The sequence below is a fragment of the Crinia signifera genome, chromosome 5 (genome assembly GCF_055691185.1).
Source record: "Crinia signifera chromosome 5, ASM5569118v1, whole genome shotgun sequence".
NCBI lineage: Eukaryota > Metazoa > Chordata > Amphibia > Anura > Myobatrachidae > Crinia > Crinia signifera.
This window is the reverse complement of record NC_139221.1, coordinates 73,372,761-73,392,499: the sequence shown is the minus strand read 5'-3', so window position 1 is coordinate 73,392,499 and position 19,739 is coordinate 73,372,761. Positions and strand designations below refer to the sequence as shown.

The 19,739-nt window shown below is 40.8% G+C and overlaps 1 protein-coding gene across 4 annotated transcripts in view; it reads right to left on the bottom strand.

The window, feature by feature from the left end:
* The window catches only part of TRAPPC8 (trafficking protein particle complex subunit 8), a 117,691-nt gene that overhangs the window by 94,652 nt on the left and 3,300 nt on the right, over positions 1–19,739 (bottom strand). For 2 of the 4 annotated variants that reach the window (XM_083187467.1, XM_083187468.1), the window contains exons 3-4: positions 12,063–12,146; positions 4,131–4,220 (exon numbers count right to left, since the gene is read on the bottom strand). In XM_083187467.1, coding sequence (XP_083043593.1) covers positions 4,131–4,220; positions 12,063–12,146 — 174 coding nt within the window. The remainder of the gene's footprint in view (positions 1–4,130; positions 4,221–12,062; positions 12,147–19,739) is intronic. The other 2 variants (XM_083187469.1, XM_083187470.1) reach the window with 1 other exon arrangement.

Genomic DNA, 19,739 nt, shown 5'->3' with positions numbered 1-19,739 from the left:
GCCACGCTTTCTATTCTCAACTCCACGCCGACGTGGATAGTGGGGGTATGAAAAGGTCGTAGGACGCGTACCACTGCGCTCGCCACGCTTTGGGTTGGCGTTGATAGTGGGGGTGATACAGTGTGAAAAATGACATTTTGGGTGCATTTTACATGATTTGAACACATGTCCATGATTTCTGTGAAAAATGACATCGCATGCGATCACATGCGATTTTTTCACAAATGCGTTAAAAACCCGGTAAAATCGCATCGCATGCCATTACATATGGCATGCGATGGGAGCCGTGATAGTATACAAGTACCTTGCTTTATTTCTCTTGCTTGCAATTTCAATGTTTAAAAAATGGCAAGATTGTCTTGGGAGCAAAGACATAAATGCTATTTTTAGATGAAACAACTGTATTTTATTCGCCCTCTCCCATTGGATAGGAGCTGCAACTTAATGGTAATTCCCAAAGTACAATGGTTGGACATAAAAAGGCTTACATCTAGCCGGCTTTAATCTCTACAAGAAAAAGACCCAAGTGACTATAGCAACAAAGTTTAGAAACTATATGAACCAATTGTGTTGACAGTCTATTGACCAGAGGTTCCATGATCACCACTGACACAGAGGCCACCCTTTTTTGTGCATGCTTCCCAAATCTCCCATTATGTGTTCTCCTTTCTGCTACAGAAAAATCTGAACTGTATTGTGATCATTACTATGGACCTGTTTGCGCTGTTTTTGATTGTACATTTTTTATTTTAAATAAAACAAAAAAAAACAAACACACACATTTATAGAGCATACACATCGTGAGATTTTGCTTATAGAAGCAAAATCGAATGGGCATCGACTGGCTTTTCTACAGTCGATGCAGATTCGATCCCAATGCATGCTCCCGTGTAGTGTAAATCAAATAGAAAAATAGTCTTGTCAGCAAATAGTAGTGATAGTCTAATAGTAGATAGTGCAAATCTAAGGTGTTCACTGCAGCATTCGATTCAATGTCCATCTCCTGCCTGAAGCTAGTGTTGATCTCTAAGGTGTTCACTGCAGCATTCGATTCAATGTCCATCTCCTGCCTGAAGCTAGTGTTGATCTCTAAGGTGTTCACTGCAGCATTCGATTCAATGTCCATCTCCTGCCTGAAGCTAGTGTTGATCTAAAAGCAAATCAAATGCACATCGAATAGAAAGAAGTGGAAATCGAAAAGGAGTAGAAAAAACTTCAGAGCACCTGGAATAGTCCATATCTAATAGAAATCGAATACGGAATTGAAACGTGTGTACGCGCCTTTAGACGGGTCTTTTGAATAATACGGTGGTGTGATTTTGAAGTAACACAACACAAATACAACACTAAACAAAACCAAATGTGGACAGAGTTTGCCATTCATAGCAATACCAATGAGCAACGCTAAATACTTTACTGCAAATGTCTAAGGTGGGTAAAGTTCATTAAAATGTAAAAAGAATACTATGGTTACTTTATAAATCCCATAGTTCTTTTAAAAGTGCACTATAATTGGTGATCTACACAGGGAAATGTCTACTGTACATGTAGCCAGATGTACTAAGCCTTGAAAAGTGATTAAGTGTAGAGTGATAAAGTACCAGACAATCAGCTCTGAACCGTCATGTCACAGTCTGTGCCGGTTAGTTGGTAGTTTACCCACCATCTGTCCATGGTTAGGGGCCCTCCAACTCCCAATTCTCACACAGTGCAGTGCATGCCAAAACTAGATGTAGGATTAAATGGCTGTACTATACTGTGGGGTTTAGATACTAGGCATGGTGTATATTGCCACATCACCTTAGAGGGCAATGTAAATAGTAATAGATACAGTAAATACATGATGAAGGGGCTGTGAAGGCTTTCTGATGAGCTTGAGAACTATGTAAACAGGAGATCAGTCTCAGTATTCCCACTAGATCACAAGGCAGCTGGACAGTTATGACTAAGAAACATTTTACATAAACAACAAGATAACAAATGATGACGTCAGTTTTCCAACACTCACAGTAACTACGACAAGGCGCACAAACGCTGGTTTGGATTGTTTGTGCTTAACAAACAGCCTATTCACACAATTTGTCTTGGTACTCTTTACCTAGAACGGCGCCCGCGATTAGAATCGCGGGCGTCGGGGGTAAAAAATCGCGGTCATCGCGGGTAAATCGCGGGTACATAAAAATCGTGTACCCGCGATCACTGCGATTTTCCCATAGGGAACAATGTTAAAAAGCCTGATTGACCGCGATTTTACTTTAAAATGCCTCAATGCCCGCGATTTTCACATAGGAATCAATGTTAAATGGGCTACAGAGCCCAAATAGGCACAATTAACCCTTAAATGTCACCCCAATTTTTGTACGCCACCCCACGATCCACGCCAACCCGAAGCGTGGCGAGCGCAGCGAGCCCCCGAGGGGCGGCGGTACGCGTCCTCCAACCTTTTCATGCCCTACTATCCACGTCGGCGTGGAGTTGAGAATAGAATAGTGTGGCGAGCGCAGCGAGCCACCGAGCCCGAAGCGTGGCGAGCGCAGCGAGCCCCGCGAGGGGACGCGGATACCTTCACAGTTATACGCGTCCCCTCGCGGGCTTCACAGGTATCCGTGGCGAAAAGCGGACACCTGTGAAGCCCGCGAGGGGACGCGTTTACCTGTGAAGGTATCCGCGTCCGCTCGCCACGCTTCGGGCTCGGTGGCTCGCTACGCTCGCCACACTATTCTATTCTCAACTCCACGCCGACGTGGATAGTAGGGCATGAAAAGGTCGGAGGACGCGTACCGCCGCCCCTCGCGGGCTCGCTGCGCTCGCCACGCTTCGGGTTGGCGTGGATCGTGGGGTGGCGTACAAAAATTGGGGGGATATTTAAGGGTTAATTCTGCCTATTTGGGCTCTGTAGCCCATTTAACATTGATTCCTATGTGAAAATCGCGGGCATTGAGGCATTGAATGCAAAATCGCGGTCAATCAGGCTTTTTAACATTGTTCCCTATGGGAAAATCGCGGTGATCGCGGGCATCGCGTCGCGGCCGTTTATGTACTGCCCGCGATGTCGCGATCACCGCGATGGGCGCCGTTCTAGGTAAAGAGTACCTTTGTCTTCATGAATCGATATTTGTTTAATAGGAGGCCAACAATTATAAGCATGCATTCATTTTCCATTTATCCCTTTATACACTGGATTTATGAAAAACAGAAATATGGGTAAAGCTGGCCATACATCTACAGATCGATTATCAGATTGGACTGGTTGGAACAAAAACCTGGGAATATCTGAATGACAGTTTGGGAGCTTTCCAGCATTTCAAAGCAAATGGTCAACTGTCATTTGCTCTCATCAGTTACCAGGATTTTGTTCCAACCAGCCAGATCCGACAATCGATCTGTAGATGTATGGCTGGCTTAAGTCCCTAAATCTCTCCATGACGTAAGTTTCTATTTAGAGGGGACCCTCATTTAAATTAAATTAATTAACATTTTTGAAGAAGAGATCATTGAGAGGTTTGAAATCAATGTGTCATCATGGCTCAGGGCTACACAAACAGTAACAACCCTCATAAAAAAAACAAATATTTTATTGTTTTTATTCTACCAACTAGCTGTTTTCTTCAGAATACCAAGCCTCAGATAGAACTATTGTAAGCTTGCGAGCAGGGCTCTCCTACATTTTTACTGTCTGTAAATACCCTGTTTGTTGTATCACTGTCTCCTTTGTAAAGCACAACGGAATATGCTGCGCTATATAAGAAATTGTTAATAAATAAATAAATAAATAAATAAATAAATACTACTAGGCACATGACTTCTTAGCTATGCATACCAGCTTTGGGTATGCAGGGGAAAGAAACGTGTGTGTTTGTGAGTCGATAGGCACACATGATAAAATAGAATGACAAAAAGCCTGGTTTGTAAATGTTGTCTGAAGCCTTACACAGTCAAGTGAAGTCACTACTGCCACAAGAGCTAGTTTTACCACAGTATTCTATCCACATGAGTTAAGTGTTTCAATTAAATATTTTACAGATATACTAATAGTAGAGTATAATTAGCAACTTGGACAACACAGTACACAAAAAAAGACCCCAGTCACAGCCATGAAATGCAATATAAATTTACGCTGAAAAGGATACAGGCCAAATAATGGTTTAAAAACTCATGATCCGAGGCCGGCATGCACTGGAAAAAGCTCTCCCGATAGGACTCAAACCAAGTTGTAGTTGCTATAACAGAAATAAGGAAAACATTGAATTAATCTTTACATTTATATATTTACACAGAAACAACTTGACAAAGGGATAAAGCTTTAATTATAAAAAGAATTAGTGAAACCTAAAAAAAATGACTTTCCTGTATAAGCAGTGATTGGTACAAACTGAAGTTAAGTAGACTGATATCACTTTCATACAGAACGGTCCCTGAATAATGGATTTTACCTGGCATTCGAGTGCCGGGATGTTTTGCAGGTCCCACCTTGCACACAGAAAAGCAAATTACCAGGTTAAACTTTTCTACCTGGTAATTTGCTGATTAACATGGGTATTTCTTCTGTGTGAAAGGGTCAACCCAGATTGAAATTCACGGGTATGCAAACCTGTTTTTTCCCGGTTCGACCCTTTTACACAAGCAAAGAACCCGTGTTGAGCAACAGATTACCAGGTAGAAATGTTTAACTCAGTAATTAGCTTTTCTGTGTGAAAGGGGTATTACTGGATGAGGATTGTTGCCAAAAATATGTACATATGTACACAAATATCTATCATCTAAAATGCTAGCTAAACACACAAACACTCAAAAGTAATATTCCTTCATTATGTGTAAGACCTTTATACGGAAGTATTTTAAACTTGTTTCCCAAAACTTTATCAAACCGAATCACATTCACATGCTTTGCCACATTTTTCTTTAAAAGGAAGTTCAATGCAAATGAATAATATGTCAAATTTGAATACATGTAACCTTAAAGATTAAAAATGGTATGAAAATCATATTGCAACTTTGCAATTGTAAATTTGATATATACCCTACTGGCAGTGTAGGAGCCACTCACTTTAAAAACCAGGACAGCCATCAGAAAACAATTGGCCAGCATACATTAACACCCACACTTTGTTCTATTTTTTCACACTTATATACAGAACATCCACTGTAATTGTTAAATAAATTGATCAATTAGCTGCTGTGAACTCTGGTAAAGTTGACAACTCAGCCTGTTGGATAGCAGTTCTACAACTTCATGCTGAACACCAATTACTTTCAAACTCTTCAAACCACTTTGCCTGGAGAAGTAGAGTGGTCACGATTCGGAGCTGGACGTAATAACGATGTACAAGGAATGGAGCAAAGTCACACAGTGGGTGCGTTCCGCAATTAGGGTGTACAGAGCGACAGGACCGATTGAGCCACGGACTATGGAATGTGTTGGGACGTGCATGATCATCTCTCTAACCACAGTGGATCAGCATCTGGTATTGCAGATTACAGATTACCGCGGAGGGGAAGATTTATATGTTTGAGTTCTCTATTAAAGAGGGGGGGGGACACATCGGAATACAAATAAACAAGAAACAAATTCAAAATACCATTACATGAGGATTTTAAATAGCACAGGTGAAAATATAAGAGAAACATAGGCAAAACAACTATGGGGTGTATTCAATATCACTGGATTTTTCAGCTAGACAAAAAAAAGTCCAGACATATGAATGTTTTGTTGCAGTTTCGACATTCATAACAAGTCAAATCTGCATCAGTGGAAAATAGTCAAAAACAGACGCATTTTCCAACCGTCGAAAAACCGGCACTTCTATTACATCGATTTTAAATTAGAAAATCGGAGAAAAAATTTTAAATTAGAAAATCGGAGAAAAGTGCAGATTTTCAGCCTGTCTGATGTCGCTTTGGCTGATAAAATGGCAAACTAAACAGATGGATATCACTATTAATGACTGGCCCCATACAGCAAAAACATATTGGATCAGGGATAAGTCGCTGATCCCATGTGCTATCGCAGATCCAAGCAGCTGCTTATTGGAGACACACACTATGCATAATGGGCCTCATTCAGATCACTTCGGTACTGCGTGCACTTAGTCCATGTCCGAAGCGGTCTGTCTAAATCGCTTAGAAATTAAGCACAGACCAATATGTGTGTTTGCCCCGAGAGCCGGTTATGAACCTACGTGTCACCATGGCCTGCGCAGATCTTAACCAGATGTAGAAAATATCTAGTTAGATCATGCCGCATGTGGTTTAAGAAAGTGAGGGAGCACAGACTGTTCACCACACATTGCTGGTGCACAGCATGTGTGTCAGCAACGTGCGCTGAGCTATTGGTGTTAAACTACATCGCTCAGGACAGGGTTAAAGTCGCCCCGTGTGTTACGGCGCTGATTAGTTCCTTTGAGAAGGAATTTTCAGGTTACAATCAAGTTTCTCTTTAAGAGATTGTAGTATTGAAAAGGTAAATAAAGTGATCCTACACTGCTGCCAGAAATATCCCCTGAATTAAAACCCCATTTTCACATAACCATTTTTGGGGGCAAATGTATTAAGCCTTAAAAAGAGATAACTGTGAGGGTGATAAGGAGTGATAAACATAAAGCCAATCATCTCCTGTCATGTTACAGGCTGTGTTTGAAAAATGGGCAGTTAGATGCTTATTGGTTGGACGTTTATCACACTCGAAATAATCTCTTTTTACGGCTTAATACGAATACATCTGCCCCATTATTTGAAACATGTTGAAGTAATAATGGCACTTAAAATACAAAGATAGCTGTTCAAAACCCCAGATGTTACAGGATATTAGCCCAAAGTTCAACACCTTGATGAGAGACCATTTGTGTTTATGCGGTTCGGGTATCGGAAATAAAAACGATTGGGCCACATGTTGCTTAACGATGTTTAAGAAATGCTAGTAAAACTCATCTTATTGTTTGATCTGCTTTTCAAATGTCCTGGTAACAGGTCAATAACCAATGCCTCCTATGCAGTCAATATATCCTGAGATAACCAGCAAGGAACACTAATATCAAGAGGAGGGTGTGTGGGAGTGGCATGATGCATTTACATCACACCATTGTCCTACAAAGACCTACAGATCTCCGGTTGTGCTTTATTTGGTTGTTACAAGTCTGTTCAAAACTCCCCCTCTGCAATAATATTTCACCAACCTATTATACCATTTTAACTCCAGAAAATGCAGGGACTTGCTCGGGATCACCCATTTTACACCAGCCTAGTCCCTGCATTTTCTGGTGTGAGGGGGAAAGAGTGCGGGCGATGGAGTAATGCAGGCGGGGCTGGCCTGGGATTGTCTCGGAGCTGTGAGTGGGATGCGGGGGGTGTGCGAGCGTCTTGGATTGGCCAGACCATCCACCCCCCACAGGCCTGACCTCCCAGATGGGCACCTGTCCCACCCCCACATGGATGGGATCCATGTGGACACCGGGGATTGCCTCCAGGCACCTGGACCGTCCCTCCTCCTGTGTGGTCACCGGGGCACTGCCTAAAGCCCCCAGCCACTCTGCTGTTGCTGCTGTCTATTCTTCTTCCTGCCGGAAGGGGAGGCACACACTGTCCCCAGCACTCACCCGGCGGCTTTCTCAGCGTCGCAGAGTGCGTCGCTCACTTTCAGCACCATGGCTAGCGATGGAAGCTGGGATGCCGGATAAGTACCTTTCACACCAGCATGTAGTCCGGGAAGGGTCCGGGAGCAACCCTGAAATCCCAGCAAATTATTCACGGGAACCTTTCACGCCAGCACTAGTCGCGGGTTGTTCCTGGGCCCAACTTGGGAGTTTAGGCTGGTGTGAAAAAGGTATTAGTATTCCTTACCCAGGGCACATCTATTTGTCTGCATGTTTATTTAGTCAATGTTAGAAGTAGAGAGGCCAATCCCGTGATAAAGATCGGCAGGATCCCAGGATTTAGGCCCAAAAATATCGTGTTTTCAATTCTGAGATTGGATTCTATCTGGGATTTTTGTTAGTGAAAACAGGTACAAGGTAAAAATCATGGGTGAAGTGCCCGGGGATTTTTTTTTGACCCGGGCAGGGGAGGCTGGCCAATGCCCGCTGCCTACTCACTGGTTGCCGATACCTGCTGCCTGACAATCCTGCTACCCACCCGCCGGTCTCCGAAGCATGCCAGCCGATGCACTCTGGTTCACCTAGTCCCAGCCCACTGCACTGCTTTCCCGGGTTCTCCCTTCAGTAGAAACTGTGTCTACCTGGGAAAAACCCAGGAACCCAGTGCAGTGGAAACCGGACAAAAATCCGGGTCAAATCATTTTGGTGAAAAAGTGGTATAAGTAAAGTTTGTATATTGCAAGAACAGTAAGTTTTAACGTTTTTGTGCACATTTGAATTGTAACTGAAGATGCTGAAAGAGGAGGATAGGAATTGTGGTTTGGAATATTGATACAGGCAATGTTGATCTTTTGAAGTTGCAAAGGGACTTTCCTGATATACCCATTAAAATTCTACTAAAAGCTATATATTATAAGCTTAAAAAACAACTAGTATCAATATATTTTGCTGAAATGTATCAAAACATTTGGCATCGGTCACATTTTACTCCAAAAATGAAATTGATAGGTAGTGCTATGATATCTAAAGGTTATAAATGTAGTACCTCTTTGCTGATATTGTTCATTGTTTATGGTCCTGTACTCAGGTGCAGGCCATTTGGTTAAGACTGCAGGATTATATAAACATGCTTCCTATCTCTTTTACTTTTGATAAAACTTGGATATTTTGGGGTCTTTATCCTAAGGACACTTCTAGAACTCTCTTTCCAGGTATTAAAATTCTCTTGCCACAGCTACAAAAAAAAAAAAAAAAATAATATTTTGGTTGAACAGATTTCTTCTACTCCAGTATCTATTTCTCTATTATATCCCCAAATTTCCTCTTTATTTTTCATAGATTATATATTACCTCTGCCTAAAGAAGAGAGGGCTGGGATAGATAGATATAGATATATATATATATATATATATATATATATATATATATATATATATATATATATATATATATATATATATATATATATATATAATCCCAGCCCTCTCTTCTTTAGGCAGAGGTAATATATAATCTATGACAAATAAAGAGGAAGTTTGGGGATATAATAGAGAAATAGATACTGGAGTAGAAGAAATCTGTTCAGCCAAAATATTATTTTGTCAGAATATTAATTTGTCAGAAAGAGTGAACCAAAATAACCCCCAAAGAGAGAGAACATCTACTATCAAACATAAACATATAGCACACATAAACAGCAGCCACCTAAATTGTGTCTTCAAAAATAATATAGTCAAAAGGGATCTGAATTATACCAGGATGTGAGGTAAAAACAAGGCCAGTTTAATTGGAGAAGACAATGTGCAGACATATGGGAGCAAGATATATATAATATATATTATATATATCTTGCTCCCATATGTCTGCACATTGTCTTCTCCAATTAAACTGGCCTTGTTTTTACCTCACATCCTGGTATAATTCAGATCCCTTTTGACTATATTATTTTTGAAGACACAATTTAGGTGGCTGCTGTTTATGTGTGCTATATGTTTATGTTTGATAGTAGATGTTCTCTCTCTTTGGGGGTTATTTTGGTTCACTCTTTCTGACAAATTCCTTCTTAGATGGACAAAACCATGTGCACTGCAGAGGGGGGGGGATTTAAAATGTGTAGAGATAATTAGATTTGGGTGAGTTATTTTGTTTCTGTGCAGGGAAAATACTGACTGCTTTATTTTTACACTGCAATATAGATCTCACTTTGAAGTAAAACCCCATCCAAATCTAACTCTCTCTGCACAATTAACATCTGCCTCACCTGCAGTGCACATGGTTTTGTCCATCTAAGAAGGAATTTGTCAGAAAGAGTGAACCAAAATAACCCCCATTAGCTCTACTTTCACAGATTAGTTAGGGGCATATTGCCAATTGTTGTTATTTATGTGATGTATATTATTGTATTACTCAAGAGTACATGCACATTGATTCTCATATACACGGTTTTCTTTATTTTCCTGTCAATAAAAGATTTAAAAACAACTTTCAGGATTGTTGGAGGGTGTTTGGTCGCAATTCACCAGCGAATCTGTGCGTATTTAAAATTGGGGGCCCTGTTTTATGGCATGCGCTGAATAGCATATCAACAAATTATGTTTTTCATGCATTCAGTATGAATCCTCTGATTGTATTGTACATGTACAATTTACAAGTTAACGAAACACAAAATCATTATAAAAATAAACAATCAAAAACAAACCAACGCAATAAATGCCTATAAATATGTAAAATAGAAAATAAAAATAAAAGACGCCAGGACAAATATTCGGAAGTTCTGTATAAAATATACAAAACTAGAGCCATTAAGTGCTGTTTTGCAAACATGGGGAACTTTATTATTTCTTTTCTACATTACACTACATATACCAACATATATGCAACCCGTGTTTTCTCCAGCCATTAAATTAATGGAATTAATCACTGTAACAAGGACTGTATTTTATCCGTAGAAAAATCTTTAACCCATAAGTTTTAATTCCAAAAAGGACATCAGGAGATTTAACTGAACTCCATAAAAAATGTTAGGGCTCTCCTCGAACTATTACTGAAGTCACACTCCACAGCAAAGATTTGTGTTAATATTCAAATATTTTCACCAGTCTATGGGCAGTATTCAATGAGAAAAATTCTCCGTGTTTTATGGAGAATTTTTGCTTTTTTCGCCTTGGACGGAGCATTTTGCTCTCCAAAAGTGAACCACCCTATTCAATGTGAAATATTCGCCGTCTTTCTAAGTGATTTTCGCCGTCTCTCTCCGTGTAGAAATTCTCCATCTTTTGATGGAGAGCTGGAATGTGAACTTTTAAACTAAAAGGTTTTTTTTTTTTAATTTTGGTGTCAAAAAAAATCAGGTTTTTTTTTCTGTGAAGGGGCATGTTATTTTTATTCATGTGCTTATAGCACATGAATATATATTTAATTTAAAAAAAAAATTAAATTTTTTTTTTTTTTACACAGTGCAGCCGCCGGAGCCAGGCCGCTCATTAGATATTCATATATTCACTGCACCCGATCGTTAATATGCACGATCGGGTGCAGTGAATACTGGGTCCCCCGCTGGCTATAGGGGGGGGGGGGGCAGCCTGTGCTGCCTGGGTCCCGGGGAGCCCTCCTCCCCAGTCCACATTCCTCTGGAGCAGCCAGGGAGACTTTAATCTCTCTGGCTGCTTCCATCCCCCGGCTCCCTGAAAGCTCCCTGCCGCGGACGCTCGTCCGCTGCAGGGGTTAAGACTCGCTGCGAGTGGCGGCGAGTCTTAAATACATTGAATAGTGGGAGCAGGAGGCTCCGGAACAGGGAGAGTGCATGGCGAGAGAAAAAATCTCTCGCCATGCACAGAGAATGTTTTTCATTGAATACTGCCCTATCAAAAGCATGTGAATTGTACATTCTTTCCACCCTAATTTCTATATGTTCTAACACATAATAAATCGAAAAACAATATGCAGCCCCAATGGTCCAGTCATCTAATGTTTGGGTTTTCCTCTGGAACCAGTGCTCTACCATATGCTTCTAGGCCTGATAGAGGTCACATGGGCTGCGCCAGTTATAGTCAGCCGTTAAGGCAGAAGACCTACAAACAGAAACGCTTTTAGAGAGCTGAGGAAGACTTGCACCCATTTATATATATTGTTTTTCTTTTTAAAAGTTCTTAACATCTTATACCTACATTTATAACGTGCTATCTGCCTAAAAAACTTTTAGATACACAAAGGAAACAAAGCTAATCACACAAATTAAAACAGAACAATTAGGACAGCAAGCATTGGCTTAGAAGGTAATGTTAATAAATTTTCATGAGTCAGATCAAAAATAACCATCACCGTCATCCATTGCTAGTGCTTTACAATATATAGGAAAAAACACACTTAAGAGGTTGCTAGATAGTCCTAGCACAATAGTAAGGGAAAAGGGGACTAATAATAAAACGGACATGGATTAGGGAGAGGGCAATGATTTTCCAGCCCCAATACTACCTGAATAAAACTTGGACTTGTTGAGTTCCGTCAATGTGTCTTTCCAATTATTGTACCAAGGGACACTAGCTTTAAGAGAGCGATCTGACAGAAAGAACATGACATTATTGAACTAAAATTATACATCCAGCTGTGTTTTACAAACATCCAAAAAAATTGATTTAAAAAAATGCACACAAGGAAATAATATGTTAATTACATATTATACAAACAGTGAATATGTTACGTTCTAAAGAGGTCAATGTAGAAATAAAAAGGAAGGGAAAGTCATTCAAATTGAAATTTTAAATGCCGATGACACTTTTTTTGTAAATGGATATATTCAATGTTACCAAACTACTATAAAATACATTTAATGTAACAAAACTAAAATAACAAAAATGTACTTTACAACTGTTAAATGGATGTCAAATCTCCACTTAGATTAAGGTCAATAAATATATATATATTTTTTTTAAATGGAAAAATGTAGATTGATAAAGAAAGTGATAGCGGCATATATACAGCAATACTAGAGAAATGCACTACAAGGCATACCGGTATTCAATATACAGTATAAATGAGTAGAACACAAAGGCAAACTAAAGATTAAAAGGGGTTGTCCATTGTGGAATAAAATGTGTATACTTCATTTCCAACTTTCATTTATAATATGGTTGTGAGACAACCCATGATGGTTATGCTATATTGAAAGGGACTTGGCACACTGCCATGGCTAATTGGCATGAGCAGGACCAGTGGGCACACAAGGAGAGCCACACATGGTTGTCCAACATTGGGCAACTCCCTTATTGTATGCTTTTCATATCTACGTGTTAGAAATTCACGGAAAACCTTAGCTTTTCAACAACCTTTACATCTTACAAACCTGATCCAACTTACCAATTCCAAATGGTATGCAAAAAAGATACACAAGTATTAAACATTATATGAAAAACTTCACTATCAGTAAAAACTTAATGGGAGCAAAAAAAAACACAAAAAGGCTAAAGAAAGTGTGTTCTGCCAAGCAAAGCTGGCCATGGCTGTTCTGGGGAACACTAGAAGTGGGGCTCACATTGTCGTTCCATGTATGCGGCACTTATAGACAGTTGTACAATACAAATGTCAGCTGATAAGGCAGACAATTGCCAGAAAAACAGTTTAGTAAACAGATTATATTCTGCTTGGATCTATGCAAAAGAAACACGTTACAAGGAAAGCAATATATGCACTATAAACCAATTTCAATACAAGTCCTCAGAAAATATGTCACATTTATCTCACCAGTAGCTGTTACCACTGAATGAACAAGTTGACAATGTCTGAACAAATCGGGTAAATATGAATGGTGTTCAGGGTAACCTTTCCGGCAGAGCTTGGATATAGCACGTCCTATTCTCAGTTTCTCACATCTCATTATTAAGGATTATAAAAACATTATATAAAAGCACCTCTAGACAGGTTTATACCTCTAGGACCATAATTTTTCGCATGGCTACTTGTATATATTCAGAGCAACCACAGTAAATTAGCTTGGAGTGTATTAAACAACTTCATGGAGATCATAAATCAACATTCTTTTATTCAAGGTCTTCAGAAATAAGGACTAGAACTATTTGGACCTCTAAGTCAGATATTCCAATAGGTATTACATTTTTATTACTAATAAATTTGAAGCAAACTGGAATAGTAATTACATAGCAGTTACAAGTAGGTCCATGCCAGCATACTGTAGATCAATAGAACACGTTGCTTTGTATAGCTGTAACACTTAAAACAACATAGTACTCAACAAGGTCATCACTGATTTCCTGTCACAAAATGTACAAGCACAACACAGTGTTCCCACCAGAAATTCCTCAAAGCTGGGTGCACCATGAGGCAGCCATTGGAGCGCAGACCTGGCGTGGACAATGCACAGAACCCTACCACAGGAGGTAAGCAGCAGGCCACCACAAACTCTCTCTCCCAACATTCCATCCCCTGTTCGGCAGGCTGAGTCTTCAATGCCTACAGTCTGTGTCCAGTGCATGGTAGATAGGGCAGCTAGGATCCCCCCTCTGGAAGGGGCAGTACCACTCAGTGAGCTCCTCTGCTGCCTAAGGCACAGTAAGCCGGGCTGGACATGAGCAGCACAAAAAAAAAAATGGGCAAAGCACCCATCAAAAAGGTAATGCAACACTGACAACATATAACTAGTAATGAAGACTGAGCTGCAAATAAGCAACCAAACACACAGCCTGAAAAACAGGACGATATCTAGATTGCCTATCTATGGTGAGACAATAGCAGATTAATCATAATTTTGCATAAATGGCCCAAACCAGTGGTTCCCAAACTTTTTGGAATCATGGCACCCTAGAGCATCAAAATATTTTCAAAGCACCCCTAGGTCAAATGCTTCTTATCGAGAAATTCAAAAAAAAAAATTATTAAATTAAGTGCATTGTGTTTTATATGTCACAGTTATCTGGTGAGGGACAGGATTTGCTTCTGTTTGTCCACATATATTAGGATTGACAGTCACAAGCACTGGTTTGGCCTGGTACATTGACCATAAATAATATGAATTGATCTTGGTCCACCAACCCAAGGCACCCCTGCAAGTGTCCTGAGGCACCCCAGGGTGCCTAGGCACACAGTTTGGGAACCACTGGCCTAAACAGTAACATTAATTGTCAAAATGCACACACAATACCCCTTTCTCGTTGCTAGGCAAATTCCTGGGTCTAGCAGGTTGAGCCGGTAATTTGCCTTTCAACACAGGTTTCTATTTAGTGAACAGGTCAATCCCGGTCTAAATTCCTGGATCTCCAACCTTGCTTTTTACCCGGGTTGAAAACTCAAGTATGCCAACCAGAGTTGACCAGTTCACACTGAGAAAAAAAAAAACCTGTGTTTAAAGAAAAATTACTGGGTAAAATTGCTTCACCCGGGAATTTGCCTTAGAAGTAAAAACGGGGGTCCGGCGCTGCAGTCCCCGGCATATAAATGGCAGGTAAAAGGAGTATTGTTCACACTGGCAGTGTGAACGCAGTAATACACAATAAAATGGTGGTGTGATATTAATGTTAACATCTGCTAAATAAAAAAGGTACTTGTGTATTATAGCGGCGCCCATCACATCGCATACCAAAAGGTATGCGATGCGATATCGCGTGATGTTGTACAATGTCATACAATTTTAAAATTGTATGACATTGTATATGGCATACAATGCGATGTGATTAAAAATTGTATAAGCACCCTTATGGGTGCTTACAATGTTAAATGCACCCCCCACCATAAACGTGAACCCAAAGCGTGGCGAGCGCAGCGAGCCTGCGAGGGGCGGCGGTACGCGTCCTACGACCTTTTCATACCCCCACTATCCACGTCGGTGTGGAGTTGAGAATAGAAAGTGTGGTGAGCGCAGCGTGCCACCGAGCCCGAAGCGTGGCGAGCGCAGCGAGCCCCGCCAGGGGACGCGGATACCTGTGAAGCCCGCGAGGGGACGCGGATACCTGTGAAGGTAACCGCGTCCCCTCGCTGCGCTCGCCACACTTTATATTCTCAACTCCACGCCAAAGTGGATAGTGGGGGTATGAAAAGGTCGTAGGACGCGTACCGTTGCGCTCGCCACACTTCGGGTTCACGTTTATAGTTAGGGGGTGGCGTGGGGGTGCATTTAACATTGTAAGCACCCATTTGGGTGCTTATACAATTTTTCATTGTATACGGGGCAAAAATCACGTTGCATCGCATGCCATCGGGTGTATGGCATGCGATGCGATAAAAACATTGTACGACCAACATCGGGGGCGCCCCTATAATACACAAGTACCAATAAAAAGGAAACACCTGAGCAATTAAGAAATTATACTGAACGTAGGAGCATACATACTCCATTTGCTTCTTGGGCTAATTAAGCAACAACCAATTATGCATAAAAGGTTATAAACCTGTTGACCGTGCCCAGATGAATATAGGATGGCTACAATGAACAAATAACTTTGTATTCTTGAAGGGCACACACATCAGGCATGAGGATCAGTATCAAGGCAATTCTCCACTTTGCAGACGAAAGGGTCAGGTCATCAGCAAAATCCAACATGCTGGAAATACTCTATTCTCTGATTCTGAACCAAACAAGGATTGTAATGAGCGAGTCAGGGATCTTTGACATGAAATTTTGTTGATCATCAGAGTCCAGCGATCAGCATTGGCAGAATGGGGAATCAGACTGTATATGTACGGCCTGTATCAGGCTGGTGAGTGAAGCTTTGTGTACCTGTGGATTTAACCTGTACAGTATCTGCACTGAGTTTCCACCACTTGAGCATGGGCAACATAGTTGTTGGAATGTGACTGCAGAGACTTAAGGGGCATACAGACTACAGAGGTGTGCTAAGCAAAGATGGACAATTGTTAGGCCACATTTAGCATAATTGAATCAAAGAAAATTGTAAAAGAACAATAAAATAGTGAAAAATTAGTAGAATGGTGTTGCATTCCAACAGATTATTATTGTAGAGAATAAAAATGAATATAGCGGAAGGATGTCTTACACACTGGGCGACTTTGAACTGAAAGTCGCTCAAAACAGTAGGTTTGAGCGGCTTTCAGCTCAAAGCCGCCCAGTGTGTATGGCCCGGCAATGAGCGGTGAGCGCTGCTGCGCACTCCCGCAACATCGCCAGGAAAGACGTTCATCTGCTGGTTATACCAGCAGATGAGCGGCTTTCAGGACAGCTTTGCATAGCGCTCCGCTATGCAACGCCATCCTCCTCCATCGGCACCGGGCAGGGGGAAAGCTGCTCAGTGCGAATGCGATCATCGCTGTCCATACACGCTGGGCATAGTCGCCCAGTGTGTATGGTCCTTTAGATGCGTTCAAAAGCACTTCATACAAAACTTTAAAACAAATGTCCACATGGATGGAACGTACAAAGTCTGCTTGAAATATTTGGTGTGCAGTGTAATTTAATACCAATTTACAGACAGCAAAATTGGCATTATACAGTAGTTTCATCCTAGCACTATAACTTTTAAATGGCTATTTTAGGGTATATTGGCGATTTGCTACACAACCTCACATTTGCTAGTCAAAATAACCAGCATACTGTGGACTATTGCTATAAATGTATTATAATGAAGAGAAAAAAAAAAAAAATTTAGATGTAAACAATGTTTTTATTTTACTACTGAAATTATATTTCATAAGCAGACGCCGTATAAAGCCATTTTAAACCGTAAAGTAACAATAGCTTACTGTGTTTTGATCTATGGACTTTTTCTGTGCAATCTAGTAGCAAAATTTGTCATGTATTAATAAGAATGAAAAATGCACTTTGCTACGCTAATAAAAGTGAATTGTACTAAATACTAAATGTAAAATTGGGATTACTGACTGGTAAAGTGTTAAAACCCACAGCAAACAGACATCTGCTGCTACTGTGTAAGAAGTGGTATTTGCCAGCTGTACAGTACTTATAATAGAAAGGAGATGTAGCAGTGTATGAGCCCTGACAAAGGTGTGCAAGGCTCTAAATCATGCTGAACAAACACTAGCCACTACTGTATATTTAGTAAGCAAGAATATACATATTTTATAAGAAAATATACAGTTACTGGGCTAGATTAGTCCATTCCTTCCCAAACTGGGTGTCATGGAAACCGGGGTGTTCTGGGTTGAGGGCCAAGGACCAATTAAAATTATTCCCCTTTTATACGGAGACAAAAACTCAGGTTTTTTTCTCGTGGACCCGGGTCAGCGTCGGTGTAAAAGGGGTAGCTGGAAAAAAAACCACGGGTCAATTTCCCTGCGAATTCTACCCTGGTCCTGACCAGGGTGGAACGCGGGTAGGACCCACGAGGAGAGCAGTGTAAATGGGTATGCCGGGTCATCCGACCCTGCTCTAGTTTACAGCAATGGGGGGAGTCCAACCTCCTGACCACAGCGTCTTGTGGTCAGTATGGAGGTTGGGCGGGGGGGGCACACACAGCCTCTGCTGCTGTCCTGTGCAGACAGCAGCAGTCAGGAAAGAGGTAAATGGATGCCTGTGTGCCTCATCCATTCACCTTGTGGACTGGGGGTTAGCCATGCACGAAGGCTGGGGGCAGCCCAGTAGATTACCTTGGTGCTGGGCTTGCACCCAGCACGGTGATCGGCAGTCCAGGCGCTTGGAGATGATGTCATCTCCAATCGCCGTCACCATTTACACTGTGGGTCGGCACCGCAGTGTAAACAGGAAAAATCCCAGATCCAACCCGGATTAGAACCGTGTTCCAAATACCGGGTCGGATCCTGGATTTTGGTGTAAAAGGAGTATTACTTATGGTCAATGTAGTAGGCTAAACTAGTGCTTGTGGCTTCCAGTCATAAATTATGTGGACAAGCAGAAGCAAATCCTCTACCTCACCACATAACTGAACCGAAGGATGTCATAGAAACACAATTATATTTACTATAATAGGAAACACTTGGCATAGGGTGCCCTGAAAAAAATACTGTAGAGCACTGTGACCATGAAAGGTTTGGGAAGAGATGTTTGAGAGGTCCTTTGTACCTTATGACCAGACATCACTAGTCACAATAGGCCCTGGTATACACTATAGCGTTACCTTTACATTTTTGCAACATTAGAAGTTAAAATGTTAGTGCCTAGTGCTATATATTTCTCCTCCTGTAATTAGAGGGTCATTGGGTCAACCAAACAGAGGTCTATATCCCATCAGAGGTGGTAGAGGCTAAGACAGTAGAACAATTTAAACATGCTTGGGATAGGCATATGAATATCCTTACAAAGAAATAAGAATACAAAAGGGTTGAGATTACCTGAAGGGTAAAAAAAGGGGCAGACTAGATGGGCCAAATGGTTCTTATCTGCCGCCAAATTCTATGTTTCTATTAGGTTGACCTTTTGACTGTTAACCTTCCCAATGCTGACCTAATGCTTATGTCGACCTAATGACCCTGTCAACCTAAAGCCATGTTGACCTTTATCAAGTGTCGACCTTCAGTGGTTGACCTAATACATGTCGAGCTTTTGAATGCCGACCTAACAACCGTAAACTGTAATTAGATACTTTGAACAAAGATCATTATGCTTTTTATTTTGTTATTTTACCAACTGTGTGAGTTTTCTGATTTTTTCCACAATGAATAAGAAGGGTGGTAAATGGCAAAGCAATTTGCTTTTGCTTTGCCGATTAGGATATGCTGTACCTCCCCTTGGGGACAGCCATTTTGGAATAAATAAATAGTTGTACAGGTCCAAATATAATGTCATTGCTCAAAAACGTGACAGCTCCACTTTTTTAGTACACTACATACTTCACAAAGGTTCTTACCTCAGTGTTAAACACTAAGTTGAAACTTTAGTGTTCCATTTTTAGTTTTCAAACATTAACCAAAACTACACTAGTAATATACACAACCATTGCTGTAATATATAACTATCATCAATTGATGATTGCTACAGACCATTCAACTTCTTCAAAACCCTAAAATAAAAAGGATTAAAATAGTACATACACTACTTCCACACATTCAAGCGTCACATTGCACTCCCGCTGAACAAGTAGTCATGAATGTTAAAAATGTAAGCTTATCCAGGAAAAAACAAACTGTCATACAAGGGCACTAGGACTGTAGTACACGAGAGGCCACTTTGATACAGGGAGGTCATAAAAATGCATAGACCATCTTTTAAGA